Source organism: Jaculus jaculus, chromosome 6 (genome assembly GCF_020740685.1).
Source record: "Jaculus jaculus isolate mJacJac1 chromosome 6, mJacJac1.mat.Y.cur, whole genome shotgun sequence".
Taxonomy (NCBI): Eukaryota; Metazoa; Chordata; class Mammalia; order Rodentia; family Dipodidae; genus Jaculus; species Jaculus jaculus.
Genome location: NC_059107.1, coordinates 643,250 through 661,832, shown reverse-complemented (window position 1 = coordinate 661,832; position 18,583 = coordinate 643,250). Strand labels below are relative to the sequence as shown.

Here is an 18,583-nt window from a genome sequence, read left to right as displayed (position 1 = left end):
ACTAAGCTATCTACCTAGCCCTTCCTTTCTTTTTGGGCAAGAGTCTTATTATGTAGACCAGGCTGTTGTTGAACGTTCAGTGATCCTCCCATCTCAGTTTCCACAGTGCTGGGATTACAAGTGAGCCACGATAGCAGGCTCAAATTTCATTTTCTGTTTCTCTTTTTATGGTTTTTCAAGGTAGGGTCTCACAGGCTGACCTGGAATTCACTATGTTGTCTCAGGCTGGCCCCAAACTCACTGCAACCCTATCTCTGCCTCCTGAGTGCTGGAATTAGAGGTGTGTGCCACCATGCCCAGCCTTTTTTTTTTTTTAACCCAAGGTCTCACTCTAGCCCAAACTGACTTGGAACTCACTGTGTAGCTTGGGCTGGCCTCATAAGTGATCCTATCTCAGCCTCTGAGTGTTTAGAACCATAGGTGTGAACTACCACACCTGGTATGTAAGAATATTATTATTTATTTACTTGAAAGTGTATGGTAAATGTCCCCCACAAACTCTTTTTATTTTTATTTTACTTAATTTATTTATTTGGGGCATTTTTGAGGTAGGGTTTCACTCTAGCCCAGGCTGACCTGAAATTCACTATGTAGTTTCAGGGTGGCCTTGAACACATGGTGATCCTCCTACCTCTGCCTCCCACATGCTGGGATTAAAGGCATGTTCCACCATGCCTGGATCTATTTATTTATATTATCAACTTCCATAATTATAGACAATAAACCATGACAATTCCTCCCCTTCCCCACTTCCCCCTCACAGAAGCACCCTCCATCATATCCCCTCTCTCAATTTAAGTCTCTCCTTAATTTTGATGTCTTCATCTTTTCCTATTAGGAGGGTTTTGTGTAGGCAGTGCCAGGCATAATGAGGTCATGGATATCCAGGCCATTTTGTGTCTGGAAGATTGCATTGTAGGTAGTCCTACCATTCCTTTGGCTCTTAGAATTCTTTCCACCACCTCTTCCACAATGGACCCTGAGCCTTGGAATGTGTGATAAGAGATGTTTCAGTGCTGAGCACTCCACAGTTACTTCTCAGCACTATGGTGCCTTTTGTAAACTCAAGTGTTTGTATTATAATCCTTGGTCCCCAGTTGATAGTAATTTGGAAGGTGGAGCCTTGCTGGAGGAGGTATGTTGTTGGGGGCAGGCTTAGGGTTGTTATAGTCAGCTCCACCTTGCCAAAGATTAGCCCACTCTCCTGCTGCTGTTTTCCACCTGTTATTTCAGAAGTGATATTTAGCCACTGCTAATTCCATGCTTTTCCCTGCCATCATGGGAGCTTCTCCTTAAGACAGTAAGCCAAAACAAATACTTTCCTCTCACCAGCTGCTTTTAGACAGGTGCTTAATCACAGCAACAGAGGGGGAAGGAGAGAGAGAGAAAATGGGCACACCAGGGCCTCTTGTCATTGCAAATGAACTCCAGATGCATGTGCCACTTTGTGCATCTGACTTTACAGGGATACTGGGGGAATCAAATTGAGTTAGCAGGCTTAGCAAGCAAGCACTTTTAATTGCTTAGCCATCTCTCCAGCCCTACTTATTAAAAATAAATAACTAGAAACAAAAGCCCGGGAATCCCAGAAACACTTTGAGGTCCTAGAGTAACCTGCATGACGAAGACCCCACAGTGTCAGTATTACCAGGGAAGCTCCAAGCTTCACATCTGATATTCTTGGAATCTGCTTAAAAAAAAATCATTACAGGTCTAGGGATACAGCAATAGTAGAGCCTTCATTCCTTCTTCTCAATCTCCATAACTACAAAAGCCTTGATTGCATCTACTCCTGTCCATGCTAACCTCAGATATCTTCCACCTAGCATCAGAACAATCCTTTTTTTGTTTGTTTGTTTGTTTGTTTTTTTGAGGCACGGTTTCACTCTAACCCAAGCTGACCTGGAATTCACTATGTAGTGAATTCAGGGTGGCCTCGAACTCATGGCGATCCTCCTCCCTCAGCTTTCTGAGTGCTATGATTAAAGGAGTGTGCCACCATGCCCAGCTCCCAGGAAAATCTTTTTTTTTTAAATTAATTAATTTATTTATTTGAGAGCGACAGACAAAGAAAGACAGAGAGAGAGAGAGAGAGAGAGAGAGAGAGAATGGGCGCGCCAGGGCTTCCAGCCTCTGCAAACGAACTCCAGACGCGTGCGCCCCCTTGTGCATCTGGCTAACGTGGGACCTGGGGAACCGAGCCTCGAACTGGGGTCCTTAGGCTTCACAGGCAAGCGCTTAACCACTTAGCCATCTCTCCAGCCCCCAGGAAAATCTTTTAAACACAAGACAGATCATGCCTCAAGGAATCTGTGCTGGTGGCACCATCTGCAATGTGCTTTCTTGACACTTACTTCAGGCTCAAATTAAAACATAGAATATTAAGATGGGTGTGGTTATGCGCACCTTTAATCCCAGAACTCAGGAGGCAGAGGTAGGAGGATTGCCATGAGTTCGAGGCCACCCTGAAACTACATAATGAATTCCAGGTCAGCTCTGAGCTACAGCAAGACCCTACTTTGGAAAACCAAAACAAACAAACAAACAACAACAACAAAAAACAGTATTTTGTCCCAAACTGCCACTCTCAGGCACTTAGTATCATATTACCCTTTTTCCTTGCTTTTCTTCTTTTTTTAAAATTTATGATTTTTTTTGGTTTTTCAAGGTAGGGTTTCACTCTAGCCCAGGATGACATGGAATTCACGACTTCAAACTCATGGTGATCCTAACTACCTCTGCCTCCCGAGTGCTAGGTTATTAAAGGTGTGTGTCACCATACCTGGCATCTCTTTGCTTTTTTCAAACATGGAATGCTTCACAAATTTGCTAGTCATCCTTGTGCAGGGGACATGCTTTCTATTAATGTGACAACACATTACTCTTTCCTGCTCAGCATTTACCATAACATAAATTTAACCTTTTTTTCTCTGGGGACAGAATCTAGGTTCTTGTCCATAGCAAGGCAAGCGCTCTCTCTACCACTAAGCTACAGCTGCAGCCCTTTTACATTTGGAGGGGGGGGGCAGGGTGGGTTTCAAGGTAGGGCCTCACTCTAGCCCAGGCTGACTTGGAATTCACTATGTAGTCCCGGGCTGGGCTCAAACTCCTAGCAATCCTATCTCTGCCTCCCAAGTGCTGGGATTAAAGGTGTGCGCCATTTTTTCTTTTCTTTTTCTTTTGAGACAGGGACTTGGTAAGTTGCCCAGCCAGTCTGAAACTGGTAATCGTCTTGCCTGTGCCTTCAGAGTAGCTGACTGTAGGTATGCATCACCATTCCCAGCTAAAATTAACCTTTTTTTTTTTGTACTGTGAGTTTTATTGGTGAGCGTGGTTGGTAGGGTAATGAGCAGTGGAAGCCCGTAAGTGCATAAATCGCCACTTGTCCAGGGGACCATACTGGGGATATATTTGATAATTTGGGGCTAGAAAGATGGCTTAGTGGTTAAAGTGCTTGCTGGCAAGACCAAAGAACTCAAGTTTGATTCCCTAGCACCCACATAAAGCCAGATGCACAAGGTGGCACATGCGTCTGGAGATTGTTTACAGTGGCTGGAGGCCCTGACATTCTCTCTGTCTCTCTCACACACATTAAAAAAGAAAAAAAGGGGGCTGGAGAGATGGCTTAGCGGTTAAGCGCTTGCCTGTGAAGCCTAAGGACCCCGGTTCGAGGCTCAATTCCCCAGGACCCACGTTAGCCAGATGCACAAGGGGGCGCACGCATCTGGAGTTCGTTTGCAGTGGCTGGAGGCCCTGGCGCGCCCATTCTTGCTCTCTCTAGCTCTATCTGCCTCTTTCTCTCTCTCTGTCACTCTCAAATAAATAAATAAATAAAATAAACAAAAAAAAAAAAAAAAGGAAAAAAGGAAAAAAAACCCACTCACAACTAACTTTTAATTCCAGCACTCAGGAGCAGAGGTGGAACTACAGAGTGAGTTCCAGTCAGCCTATAGAGTGAGACCCTACCTCCAAAATACACACACATACACCCCATTCCCCCCCTCCAAAACTGTTAAAAGTTATGGATCATAGCTAGGTGTGGTGGTACATGCCTTTAATCTCAATACTGGGGAGGCAGACCAGAAATTCAAAGCAATCTTCCTCCTACCTCCCAAGTACTGGGATTAAAAGAGTGTACCACAATGCCTGGCCTAGTCATCTTTCTCTTTTTAATTATTTATTTATTTGTGCAATAGGTATGTATGTATGCCACAGTGCACATTGTAAAGGTCAGGAGTTGTCTGGGCTTCATTTTCTTTGAGATAGGGTCTCTTGCATTGCAAATGAGTTTGGCCAGCAAGCAAGTTTACATGGGTGGCTGGGGAATTGAACACAGACCAGCAGGCTTTGCAAGCAAGTACTTTTAACTGCTGAGCTACCCACTTCTCCAACCACATTATCAGTAACTTCTACAAAAGAAGAACAAAATAAAATAAAATGGGCTGGAGTGATGGCACAGTGGTGAAAAGCCTGCAGAGACCCTTTGAGTTCGATTACCACGACTCAGAGAAATAGCTAGGTATGGCAGTCACAAGAGGTCCTAGAACATTCATTCTCTTTCTCTCTCCCTGTTTGCAAATACATAAGTAAATAAAAATATTTAGCAAAAAGAATTTTAAAAAGAAACTCTAGCTGGGTGTAGTAGCACATGCGTTTAATCCTGGCATTTGGGAAGCAGAGGCAGGAAGTTCCCTGTGAGTTCAAGGCCAGCCTGAGACTACAGAGTGAATTCCAGGTCAGCCAGGGCTAGAGCAAGACCCTATATTGAAAGACTTCTTTAAAAAAAGGTGAGGGGGTTGAAGCTAAGAGAAGTTAGCTAAAAAGAAGTGGGCAGAGCAGCTTCCATGATGAATGGTTGGCATATAACTGTCAAGTGTTTTTTGTCTACTATCACAATTTAGGGATCAGTTCTTCTTGGCTCTGCAGCAAACACTTGATAAAAGGACTTTACTATAGCACTCTATTATAGAGAGATTATATCCAAACTATTGCAAAAGATGATTTTCATTTACAGAATGAAAGTTTGTATGAAATGGGTAGATAATTCTCCATAACCCAGGAAGTCCTGCAAGAGTCAATCATTTTAATGCTAGTATTTGTTTTTCAAGAGCATGAAGAAGTACAAAGATTCTAATAAACTCACTCCTCAAAAACTAAGGTAGGGCTGTAGGGATGTCTTAGCAGTTAAGGCAGTTGTCTGCAAAGCCAATGGACCCAGGTTCGACTCCCCAGGACCCACATAAGTCAGATGCACAAGGTGGCAAATGCTTCTGGAATTCATTTGCAACAGCTGAAAGCCCTGGTGTGCTCATTCTCTCTATCTGCTTCTTTTTCTCTCTCTCTCACTCTCAAATAAATAAATCAAATCAAATAAAAAAAAAAAAACCAAAAACCTAGGGTACAGAGGCTGTGGAGAAGGCTAAGAGTGCTTAAGCATGAGTGCCGAGACAACTATAGTTCTGCTCTTCAGAACCCATGTAAAAGCTGGGCAACTTGGTCAAGCATGTCTGTAACTGATGTGTGTCGGGTGGAGGTGGGGTTGGGAGTGATGGCTCAGTGGTTAAGGTGCTTGCCTGCCAAACCCAAGGACCAGGGTTTGATTTCTCAGTACCCAAATAAAGCCAGATGAACAAGTAGTGCATGGTCTAGAGTTCCTTTGCAGTGGCTAGAGGCCCTAGCAAGCCCGTGCTCTCTCTGCTTGCAAATAAATAAAAACGTTTCAAAAAGCACTTGCTCGCAAAGCCTAAAGACCCAGATTCGATCCCCAGTACCCACATAAGCCAGGTGCACAATGTGGCACATGCATCCGGAGTTCACTTGCAGTAGCTAGAGGGTTTGGCGAGCCCATTCATTCTCTCCTTCCATCTGCCTCTTTCTCCATCTCTTTCAAAGTTTTTTTTTTTTTTTTTTTTTTTTTTTGAGGTAGGGTCTCACTGTAGCTCAGGCTGACCTGGAATTCACTAAGGAGTCTCAAGGGTGGCCTCAAACTCACTGCGATCTTCCTACCTCTGCCTCCTAAGTGCTGGGATTAAAGGCGTGTGCCACCACACCCGGCTTATTTATTTATTTTTTAAATGATTTGATAAGTCAAAATCTTACAGCTAAAGACTCTTCTCCCTCTGGCTGTTTTCTTAGTGATACTTATCTCCTAGACCCCATTACAAGGCTGAACAGCTAAGCCAGAATCTGTAGGAGCCTGAGGGAAAAGACTCCTCTTCCAAGAGAGACAAAACACTAACTGCAGTAACAGTAAAGATTAAACTCATGAGACCCTCAGGTCAAGGTTTAATATGATATCAACCCAATTTAGCCCATCTGATCAGGTGCACAAAAGAATTACGTGCAAACCAGATTCAAATTCTTTTTCTTTTTGAGTCAGGGTCTCTCTGTGTATGCCCTGGGTGTCCTGAAACTATATAAACCAGGCTGGTCTTGAAGTGGCTATCCTCCTGACTCTGCCTCCTAAGTGTTTGGATAGCAGCCGGATTCAAGGTGTTTTTTGTTGTTGTTGTTGTTGTTGTTTGTTTGTTTGTTTCTTTTTGAGGTAGGGTCTCATTCTAGCTCAGGCTGACCTGGAAGACACTATGTAGACTCAGGGTGGCCTTGAACTCATGGCAGTCCCCCTACTGCCTCCTGAGTGCTGGGATTAAAAGCGTGTGCCACCATGTTCAGACAACCTGGAATTCACTATGTAGTCTCAAAGGCCTCAAACTTACGGCGATCCTCCTACCAGTCTCCCAGTGCTATTGGGGGCGGGGGGCGGAGAAAGAAGTAGAGAGTATGGGAGAGCCAAGGCTTCTTGTCACTGAAAACGAACTCCAGACATATGTGTCACTTAGTGCATCTGGCTTTACATGGGGTACTGGGGAAATGAACCCAGATGTCAGGCTTTACAAGCCAGTGCCTTTAACCACTGAGGCATCTCTCCACCCCCCAGACTCTAATACAGTCAGAATTAATTTTTTTTAAAAAATTAGGATAGGAGGGTGAGAGTGATGGCATAGTGGTTAAGGACCTAAGGACCCATGTTTGACTTGCCAGGTCCCATGTAAACAAGATGCACAATGTGACACATGCACAAGGTCACATATGCTCTCCCTCCCCTCTAACTCTCTCACATTAAAAAATAAATAAATAAATAGCCTGAACTGAGCTGATAACATCCTACATGTAGACCAGTTGACAGAAAGCTGGAAGAAGCCATTCTACATGCAGTTCAATGGGAGAAAGAGATACCACCAGTGAAGATACTCAACAGTGGACACTGCAAGCCTTATAATTAGCCAGCCAGGCAAAATGAGCCAATGGGTGCAATAGTGGCACATCCATCATGGTGGAAACCAACTGCCCTCCAATTGGACTGGAGGCCTGCCCACTCCATGGGGGGAAACACATCCCTGATACTGGAAACTTAAAACAGGGGTAGTCATGAGCCCTAGGGGTGTAACATCTGCTGATGTCTGGAAAAATGTATATAGTATACTTATCAAACTGCCCAGTAAGCACTTCTCTTAATATTCATACCCTTATATTAATGCTACTCTCACTTTGGGTAGAGAATCTTCTCTTTTCAGAAGGCAGTGACCTTGGGATGAACCAGAAGGTATCATAGTGCTGGAAAGAAGTGACTGGAGTACTGAGTAACATCTAGATCACACCTTCCAAGGCTCAGGGTCTAATGCGGAAGTGGTGGCGGAAAGAATGTAAGAGCCAAAGGAAGGGCAGGACTCCTTACAACGTGCTCCCTTCAGACATAAAATGGCCTGGATATCCATGACCTCACAGTGCCTGACACTACCTACACAAGACCATCATAAGAGGAGGAAAAGACCAAGACATCAAAATAAAAGAGAGGCTGATTGAGATGGGGAGGGGATATGATGGAGAATGGAATTTCAAAGGGGAAAGTGGGGGGAGGGAGGGTATTACCTTGGGATATTTGTTATAATCATGGAAAATGTTAATAAAATTTGAGGAAAATAAATAAATAAATAAATAAATAGGACTGGAGGGATGGCTTAGCAGTTACAGCATTTGCCTGCAAAGCCAAAGCACCCAGGTTTGATTCCCCAGGACCCACATTAGCCAGATGCACAAGGGGGGCGCAAGTGTCTGGAGTTAAGTTTACAGTGACTGGAAACCCTGCACCCATTCTCTCTCTCTCTCTCTCTCTCAGTTCTTCTTTCTCTGTCAAATAAATAAATATAAAATATTTTAAAAATGTTTAATAAATAAATAAATAAATAAAGCTGGGCATGGTGGCGCATGCCTTTAATCTCAGCACTCAGGAGGCAGAAGTAGGTGGATCACTGAGAGTTCAAGGCCACCCTGAGACTACAGAGTGAATTCCAGGTCAACCTGAGCTATAGTAAGATTCCCCCCCCCCAAAAAAAAAAAACAATAGCTAAAAAACAGAACCAGCATGGATGTTCCTCAACTGATGAGTGGATAATGAAGATGTGGCACATTTACACAATGGAGTTCTACTCAGCAGTAAAGAAAAATGAAGTTATGAAATTTGCAGGAAAATGGATGGATCTGGAAAGGATTATACTAAGTGAGGGAACCCAGGCCCAGAAAGTCAAATGTCACATGTTCTCTCTCATATGTGGATCCTAGCTACAAATGATTGGACTTCTGTGTGAATAAGAAGAAAACTCAGTAGCAGCGGCCAGTAAGCTAGAAAGGAAATATAAAGGGAATAGAAATACAGGGAGAGGGGGACTTAATAGGATGGTATTGTGTATATGTAAGTAAAAGAACAGATTAATGGGGTGAAAAGGCCTAAATGAGGTCGGGGAAGAGATTGTGTAAAGGATAGGTGGAAGGAGGGCTAATCAAAACCTAAGAGGATATAAATAAGTCATATGAAAACCTACTTTTTTGGACAATGGAACACTCAGCAGACATAGATTGTTACTAGAAAGTTTTCCATGCCAGGGATGGGGTACCTTCCAGTGAGTTGTTGGCCAGGGAGGTCATTGATACCCCCAAAACATTACAGGCCATTGCTGAGGCCCTTGGTTTCCCACCAGGAATAGATGGCAAAACCCTATTGCTAAAGACTCCACATGCTTGGGCTGCAAGACCACTGAGAAATCCTGCTGGAGGAACTGAGCTGAAAACTTCCTCCATGTAGACGAGCTGACAGAAAGCTGGAAAAAGCCAGGCTGCATGCAGTTCAATGGAGGGGAGGGGGAAGAGAGAGATAGAGAGAGAGGGATATCACCAATGAAGATACTCAATAGTGGATACTGCAAGCCTTATATTTGGCCAGCCAGGCCAAATGAGCCAATGGGTGCAATAGTGGCACATCTGTTATAGGGGAAACCAACCGGTCTCTAATTTGACTGGAGGCCCACCCCATGGGAGGGAATACATCGCTGACACTGAAAACCTACAACAGGGGTAGTCATGAGCCCCAGGGGTGTAACATCTGCTGTTACCTGGCTAAATGTATATACTATGCTCACCAAACTGCTCAGTAAGCACTTCTCTTAATGCTCATACTCATATATTAATGCTACTCTCACTTTTGGTTAAAGAACCATCTCTTGTCAGATGGCAGTGACCTTGGATGACTCAGAAGGAAACATGGTGCTAAGAAGTGACAGGAGTGCTCAGCACTGAAATACCTCTATCACATCTTCCAAGGCTAAGGGTCCATTGCAGAAGAGGTGGCAGATAGAATGTTAAGAACCAAAGAAAGGGTAGGACTCCTTACAACATGCACCTCCAGACACAAAATGGCCTGGATATCCATGACCTCACAGTGCCTGACACGACCTATACAAGACCATCATAAAATGAGGAAAAGATCATGACATCTAAATAAAAGAGAAACTGATTGAGAGAGGGAGGGAATATGATGGAGAGTGGAGTTTCAAAGGGGAAGGTGGGGGAGGGAGGGAATTACCATAGGATATTGTTTATAGTTATGGAACTTGTCAACAAATAAATAAATAAATAAATAAAATAAAAGCGTGATGGCAAAATATATATGTAGAGAGAATAAGAACCCAATTTTCCTCCAGTGATTCAAATAAGTGCCTTTTATGGCTGAACCATCTCCCCAGGCCCTTTCCAGTGATACAAAGCTTTAATTTTTTTTATTAGTTGTGTACATACTCACTGTGTAAACAGAAAAAAAATATGGAACGCTTCACGAATTTGCATGTCATCCTTGCACAGGGGCCATACCAATCTTCTCTGTATCATTCCAATTTTAGTATATGTGCTGCTGAAGCAAGCACGAAAAAAAAAATTAAAAAAAAAATCTCAAGTTCTAATTTTTCTGTTTGGTTTTTAAAGGTAGGGTTTCACTCAAGCCCAGACTGGCATGGAATTCACTATGTAGTCTCAGGCTGGCCTTGAACTCATGCTGATCTCCTACTTCTGCCTCCCGAGTGAGTGCTGGGATTAAAGGTGTGTCCCACCATACCTGGCTTCAAGTTCTAAATTTTCACCATAACCTTAAAATTAAATCACTACTAATATTCTTCTAGAGGGTATTCAAGACAACTATTTATGAGTACATGTAATTTTTTTTTAATCTTTAATTTTTTTTTTTTTTTAAAATTTTTCGAGGTAGGGTCTCACTCTGGTCCAGGCTGACCTGGAATTGACTGTCATTTCAGGGTGGCTTTGAACTCATGGCAATCCTCCTACCTCTGCCTCCCGAGTGCTGGGATTAAAGGCATGCGCCACCACACCCGGCTAAAATCTTTAATTTTTTAAATTTTATTTGTAAGCAGAGAGAGAATGGGTGCTCCTGGGTCTCAGCCACTGAAAATGAACTCCAGATTTAAACACCACTTTGTGTGTATCTGGCCCTACGTGGGTACTGGGGAATTGAACCTGGGTAGTTAAGCTTTCCAGGCAAGTACCTTAACCTCTAAGCCATTTCTCCAACCCTTAAATATTTTTATTTTATTAGAGATAGATAGAGGGGGAGGGAGAGAAAGAGAATAGGCATGCCATGGGCTATAGCCACTGCAAATGAACTCCAGATGCATACACCACCATGTGCACCTGCCTTAGGTGGGTTCTGGGGAGCAGAATATGGTCCTTAGGCTTGTAAGACAAGCTCCTTAACCACTAAGCTATATCTCTAACCCATCTTTTTTTTTTTTTTTCGGAGGGGGGCTTTCAAGGTAGGGTCTCACTCTAGCCCAGACTGACCTGGAATTCACTATGTAGTCTTAGGGTGGCCTTGAGCTCACAGCAATCCTCCTACCTCTGCCTTCCAAGTGCTGGGATCAAAGGTATGCACCACCACCCAGGCTAGCTTTTTTTTTTAGAGCTAGGAGTATAGCTCAGTAGAAAGCTCTTGCTTACCTGTGAACCCTGGGCTCAATCCCCAGCAGGGGGCATGAGGGAGAAGTGGATATCTTTCCTTAAAACAAGAGTTGTTAGAAGTGACTTGTGCAGTTAAGTCATTTTGGATAGATGACTGAGTAAAGCACCACCAAGTTTAATATCAATCACTCAACAAACACAGACCGCGTAAAATGTGTGTGAGCTAAGCCCTGACTCCAAGAGCTTGCTGTCTAGTTTATGACTATGTGCTGAAAATAAGGAGTATAAATAGCATGTTTCATAAATGTATGGATAGAGGAGATTCTGACTGCTGTGGGCTAAGGTTTCAGAAACTAGGTGTAAAGCAGAGAAAGAAAGTGAACAGAATGACAGGATTATGAAAAGTGTCCTGTAGGCAGCCTTTTAGTTTATGAAATATTCTCACAACCATGCTCATTTCTTTTGGATCTTACAATTTTACAGGTGAGCCAAAAAAGGATGAGGCTTGACCAGCCCACTCAATAAGCAATGAAATGTGTATTTAAACCCAAGTGGTCTGTGTTTAGGTCCAATAGCTAAAGCTAATATGGGAGAAAAATAGTAATAACCAGAATAGCGGAACTGTGGGAGATTTAGGAAGATAGGTTAGGTCACACTGGTCCAAAGAGCCAACCTGGAGATTAAACTTCATTCCTTCCAGCAATAGAACGTTTCAAGCATTCTGAAAAAGTGTGTGAGGGGGTGACGACTAAAAGCCTAAAAACTAGTTAGGGAAGAGTACTACAGTAATTCAAATGAGAGACAATAAAGACATATATTAAAAATACAGAGAACTGCCAGGCAAGGTGGCACATGCATTTAATCCCAGCACTCGGGAGACAGAGGTAGGAGGATCACTGTGAGTACAAGGCCGGCCTGTGACAACATGGTGAATTCCAGGTTAGCCTGGGCTGGAGTAAAACCCTACCTCGAAAAACAAAACAAAAATACAGAGAACAAACCAGAGTAACTTTTGACTTTTACGTTTAAACTTTAACAAGAATAACATACCCCCACATACACACACACAACTTGTCTCCCTTTTATAAATTGGTTTGAACAACAAATTTCTGTATTGGACACTAAAAATATATATGACATAACAATTTACTAACAGCTAATTCATGTCACTTTATTGTTTTCTCCAACAACTATCTAATACTGTCAGAAATTTTTAAATAGATCTCATAGGTTAAAACGAATTGTCGAGTATAACGGGAATCTCAAGTTTACACAGTTTAGGGTTACCCAAGTATTTTTTATACAATTCAATAAGCAAGCAGCACCACGCATTTCCCTTAGGTTTTCAAAGACTTTGGTTTCCCATTCAGAAGCAGTTAGATACTGTCAACCGCAGGCCGACTTATTTCCATATTAAAGCCCTGACCCCAGCTCACTGCACAGGACCTCGCAGAGAGCAAGGAAGGATCCAATCAACATTTGCAGAGTAAGTGAGGCCAGGCCTACTGTGCAAGAACTTCCTACAGGCTAGGCAACTCGAAAGCTGACCGGTCTGTTCCGAAATGAAGTTCTCAACAGTTTGGAAGCAAGTTTAGGATAAAAACCTTTCAGCTTTCCCAGCCCAGGCTTCGCGAAAAGTCCTCCCGGTAAAAGTGCTTCCTGACTGTAGCTCGGTGCCATTTCCCTAAGATGACAACCGCTCAGCTCCCTGCCCTGTTAGCCTGCCTCGACCCAGATACAGAAGCTGGGCGCACTAAGTTGCTTCCCGAAGGCCCGGCGCATCCCCGGAGGCGTTCTCGGGAAGTGACTGCTGCCACAAGAGCCTGCCCTACTCACCGCGACCGGACGGCCGTGCTCGGGGCCGTCGGCAGAGTCGAGGCGGGCGGCCGGAGCAGGAGCGGCGGGCACCGGGGCCGGGGCCGGGGCGGCGGCGGGTGGCTGGCGGTGTTTGCCGGCGCGCTTGGCCTTGGCCTGGATGCAGCGCTGGTGCAGGGCGAAGGTGTGCTGGCGTTCGAGCTCCAGGCGCTCGGGAGACACGGCCTCGTAGCGGGCCTCACAGGTGCTGTGGTGGCGCCGGCACAGCTCGATACGCCGGCGGAGGCGCTCCATGACCGCGCTGTGCCGCGGCAGCGCGAACTCCGCCATGGGGCAGGTGGGCAGCACCATGGGCCGTGGGCTTCACGGGCCGGGCCTCTCGGGGCCGGATGGCACTTCGGGCTCCGCTGCTCCCGGCGGCCTCGGCCCGCCTCACGGTCGCTCCATACCACTGTGGACTGCGGAGCGGGCACGCGCGCGGCGGCGGAACTTCTCCTGCCCCGCTCGGCCCGACCCCAGGCCGGCCCTCGAGGCCCACCTCAGGCCTCGGCCTGTCCCCTCCGCCCCTGCCCCATTGTTTTCCGCGCCGCCGCCGCCGCCATCTTAAAATTGTTTTCGGGAGCCCTCGGAAGGGGGCGGGGTCTGGGCCGGCGAACCCGTGCGTCACAGCTGACAGACGTGAAATCTGACCAATCAGGACAGGGCCGGCAACCTGAGGGCGTGGGGACAAGCACGTAAGGGGTCCGCTAGGATTCCTTAGCGGCATTTAAAAGGCTCTGAAGCAAGAGGCCAAGGGAAGCCCCAGGGCGGGTCTCAGTCCTGGAAGGCTGACAAGAGCCTGTCCTGTCCGAGAGGGGAGAGAAGGTTCCTGAATACCGCCCTCTTACGGTAGTCCCTTCCGGGTCCACGAAGAAAGCGGACTAACTGGCCAGACCCAGAACCCTGCCCCGTAGAAGGGCGGTTCACAAGGAGCCATCGCTATTTCCTCACTCCCAGCCCTATTAGCTGGTCAACCTTGCTCACCAGTGAACTGGTACAGGTTTTCCCTTGAGCTGTTCTAAATCACTGCCTCAATACTTGGAAACACAACAAAGATGTGATAGAGTGGGTGTGAAGCCGACTTACACTTAAAGTTGTGTGACTCAGTAAATTCCAACCAAAGAACGTTGGGTTCCAATAATGTAATAAGCAAAAGGGCAAAGAAGCAAAAACAAAACAAAACCTAAAGGACCAGAAAAACTAGAAACATGTACACTAGAGGGCACCATCAGTCACTTCAAACTTACTGGAACTCATGAAAAGGTTTTAAAATCTCAAGGAAAAAAGTGAACTTGTACAAATGGGGGGGGGGGGCGCACAAACTGTTTTTAAAGGTGGACTACAAAAACATAAGAGAAATGCAGTTCCTTGCCTCTTACCTATCTTCAGACATAAATTTAACAACCCCAATAAAGAGCTTTTTAAACTTTTGCAGCTCTGGAGACTGAACCCATGCTAGGAAAGCGCACTACCACGGAACTACATCCAGTCCTGTAGGGTCTGGTAGGCCAGGTTGGCCTCAAGCTCCTAAATTATCTGCCTCGGCCTCCGGAGTGCGATTATATGTGGGTACTATCATACCAGCTTCAAACTTTTTCAAAAGAACAAAATAATGTCAACTAAACTATATTGTGTATACTCTTCAATGAGCAATCTAAAAGCTTTAAAAGCTTTATAAAATGTCACGAGCATAATATCCAAAAAAATCCCTCAAATACATAATCTGATTCTGAACAAAGATTACCTTTAAAAAAATTTTTTTTTAATTATAATCTCAAGGTTGGAGGGTGGTGTAGCTCAGGGGTCCTGAATCCCAGCACTGAAAAAAAAAAAAAAAAATTAAAGAAAACCAAAAGCCAGGCGTGGTGGCACATGCCTTTTAGTCCCAGCACTCAGAAGGCAGAGGTAGGAGAATTAAGGCCACCCTGAGACTACATAGTGAATTCCAGGTCAGTCTGGGCTAGAGTGAAACCTCGCAAAACTTAAAAAAAAAAAAAAAAAAAGAAAATTTCCTTTTCTGAGTTATTTCTATTTAATACAACAGAAACTGCTAAACCACAATTGAACAGAAAGAGAGAACTAAATAAAGACACAATTAAATCAAACTCATGTGGTAATTATTTCACTGTAGTTTCCACACACTAGCAAGCAAATTACTAGTGGGTCAATGAAAAGATAGTGAAACACAAAACACACTGAAGGTTATCATGAAGTTCAGTAAAAAGATACAACATAGGGCTTTAATGTAACACCATTAAGTAATGTGACAATTTGAGAAGTAAAGCATACTCTGTGTACAAGAAAAATGGATCAAGACAGCTGTGGGAGACTGGGCATGTTACAGCAATAGGACAGGTAGCCAGCATGTAAAATCTGAATGTGCCTTGCTTTGTTTGGCCTGGTACTAGTGCTCAAAGTTAGGGCCTTTCCATGATAGGCAAGCACTCTACTACTGAGATGCAACACCAGCCCTTTATGTAAGAGCTTTTGAAAGCTGAAAACTGCTGGTCATTCATTAAAGTGTCAAACATTTAACTACTTGGGATTGCCTTCAACACAAATTGTGTGTAAGGGAGGGGGTGAGAATTTTTTTTCTACAAATTTTGCTAATAACCCTGAAAGGCAATAAATACTGATGGTTTAAATAGGCCTGTCAATTCACAGATCAGATGGAAGAAATTAGGCATCAAATACAATGTCAATGGAGAAGGATGAAACAGATTTCTAGATATGCAATGATACTCACACATTTGCTTCAAGGAGAAACCTGCAGACATATTTTAAGTTCTTGCTAAGTAACTATTTATTTGCACTCCATACATTTTGGGAAGTCTGCTACATAGCTAAGGTCACTGGGACCACAGAACAACAGATCAGAAGGATAAAGCACTGAACAGCAAGAAAAATGCATTCCAGCCTGAAGAAAAACTTAAATGAACCAGAATTAAAAAACAACAACAACAAAAAAAAAAACAACAGGTACAGTCTTCATCTTTTACAAATATATGTCTATCCCAGTATCTCCCCAATATAAACACTATGGAGTGTTTATATATAGTCAGTGCAAGAAACAGTATCATCGGTACAACTTAAAACGCCTCTGAAAAAAGAATAAAGTTGAAACATCTGTTTCTGAATACATTTCAGTGTGGTGTAATATTATTATTATTACACTATAGTAATGGGGGAGAAGCTATGTTAGCACCCATCTACATGCCACATTAAAAAAAACCCTAAAATCACTTTTGAAAAAAATGCCTCAAAACCACTTTAAAAAAAAATCGAACAGACTGCTTTATTGTGTAAATTTAAGACAACTTTTACATGAATTGCAAATGAAGACTTTAAATACCCTACAAAAGTCAAATAACTCATGCTACATGTCACTCCTCCCATAAATACTTTTAGCCTGTGTTCAATTATAGTCAATTCTAAACTGGCCCACCTTTTATTAGACTTCTAGTCTTTACACTGAGTAAAAGAAATGGATAAAAATGAGCTTGTATTCTATCCTGTAGGTAGACCCTGGAAAGGTGTGGGTCTGCTTAAAAAGAAGGAACACATTTAATCACAATAAAGCTTAACACTATGCAGAGCTTTATAATCATTTTCAGCAACGGACTGCAAGCTGCGCTGTGAAGAGTATGCATAGCAGAGGAGAAAGCGAGGGTTTGGGGGAAATAGGTAAGGAAACAGTGTCAACACAGTGGCACAAGTGATGAAAACATCTACTCTGGCCCCACCAGCATGCCTTAAAAATGAACCTTGTTCTCCAGAGGCCTGGAAGCCAGACACTCCCTATGTGTGATATAAGAATGCCCAAAACTGCTACAGTAAGCCACCTCCTCCCCTAACTAACTGCAAACCTGTCTGAGAACTAAGCAGTTCCAAGGGCAACACAGAACACATTAACTTTGATCTAACCAACATCAAGTGAAGTGTTTTGCTTTTGAAGATTTTTTTTTTTTTGGTCTATTCTCAATACAATTTAAAGGGACTCTTCTATAAATTTGGGCTTCCACCTAATCCCTCTCATTTTCCTTAGGAGGAACTGAGTAATGGAAGCACACAAAACAAGATTATAAAGACAAATGACTATGCTTAAACGTGATTATCAATTTTAAGGGACAAAGACACTTGAATGTTTTGCAATACCAAACAAAAAATTTGTTGTAAAAACTGCAATTCTTCCCCCTAATACTTCAAAATGATGATGGTGGTTTTTGTGGATAGATTAATATATTAAATTAAGCCAAGATTTTAGACTGGTAAAATTCTATCATTCTATTAAAAAAAAAGATGTTTAAAACAAACAAACAAACAGAAAATACAAGTTAGTTGCTTCATGTTACATTTCACAACCATTATGTTAAATGTTTTCTTTTCTACAGAAACAGGCTCCTTTATGTCACAACCGCAATTATGTACTGCTAGATGTTTAAACTTATACAGACTAGTGTTTGACTGGAACCTGTGGATGGTGATGTCTTGAGGTTTTCGGAGTTTTAACCTAAGGTATAGCAGGTCCTGTCCTAGGACCACACTTGCAAGGGAGGGGAAGGAAGAGGAAATCACAGATCAAGTTCTCAAGATTATTTCACTCTCTCCGAGGCTTTCTGTTTCTTGGCGATCTGTTCAAAATTTCATCCTCCTATTAATTGAAAAGGAAAGAAATTTGCTATGATTAGAACATTTAAAGAAAGAAAAGTTCATCAGATTTCCAAAATCAGTAGCAAACCATCTGCTGAAGTTAAAAAAAAAAAAAAAAAAAGTACCAGGTGTGGTGGCACATGCCTTTAATCCCAGCACTCAGGAGGCAGAGGCAGGAGGATCGCCATGAGTTCAAGGCCACCCTGAGACTCCATAATGAATTCCTGGGCTAGAGTGAGACCCTACCTAGTGGGGGGAGGCAGGGTGGGAAAGTTGGCTTAGCAGTTAAGCTCTTGCGTGTGAAGCCTAAGTACCCCAGTTGGAGGCTTGATTCCCCAGTACCCACATTAAGTCAGATCCAGATGCACAAGGTGGCGCATGCATCTGGAGTTCGTTTGCAGTGTCTGGAAGCCCTGGTGTGCCCATTCTCTCTATCTTTCTCAAATAAATAAATAAACAAAAAAAATTTTTTTTAAGTAAGTAAGGGCTGGAGAAATGGCTTAGTGGTTAAGGCACCTGCCTACAAAGCCAAAGGACCCCTGTTTGATCCCCAGGACCCATGTAAACCAGATATGCAAGAAGGCGCATGTGTCTGGAGTTTCTTTGCAGTGGCTGGAGGCCCTGGTGCGCCCATTCTCTCTCTCTCAGATAATTTTTTTTTTAAGTGAGAGAAAAATGTTTAGACAACGTGTCCACCTTTCAAGTGTGAGAGTCACAGCACACCTGTGTGCATTATGGGGCATTTTCTTAATTTGAGAGAGACAAAGAGTATGGGCAAGCC

The 18,583-nt window shown here is 43.5% G+C and overlaps 2 protein-coding genes and 1 non-coding gene across 5 annotated transcripts in view; all 3 read right to left on the bottom strand.

The window, feature by feature from the left end:
- The window catches only part of Maml1 (mastermind like transcriptional coactivator 1), a 53,346-nt gene extending 39,850 nt beyond the window's left edge, over window positions 1-13,496 (bottom strand). Inside the window, exon 1 of the mRNA XM_004666614.2 lies at window positions 13,135-13,496. Within this exon, the coding sequence (XP_004666671.1) occupies window positions 13,135-13,464 (330 nt within the window). The 5' untranslated portion in view covers window positions 13,465-13,496. The remainder of the gene's footprint in view (window positions 1-13,134) is intronic.
- Window positions 10,147-10,253, bottom strand: LOC123461813. Its single transcript, XR_006637878.1, has one exon. It is a non-coding gene; the product is annotated as a U6 spliceosomal RNA (small nuclear RNA).
- Window positions 13,497-15,365: 1,869 nt separating the features above from the next.
- Canx (calnexin) overlaps window positions 15,366-18,583 on the bottom strand; it is a 44,367-nt gene continuing 41,149 nt past the window's right edge. For all 3 annotated transcript variants that reach the window (XM_045151999.1, XM_004666615.2, XM_045151998.1), the window contains one exon: window positions 15,366-17,803. In XM_045151999.1, coding sequence (XP_045007934.1) covers window positions 17,750-17,803 — 54 coding nt within the window. In that variant the 3' untranslated portion in view covers window positions 15,366-17,749. The remainder of the gene's footprint in view (window positions 17,804-18,583) is intronic.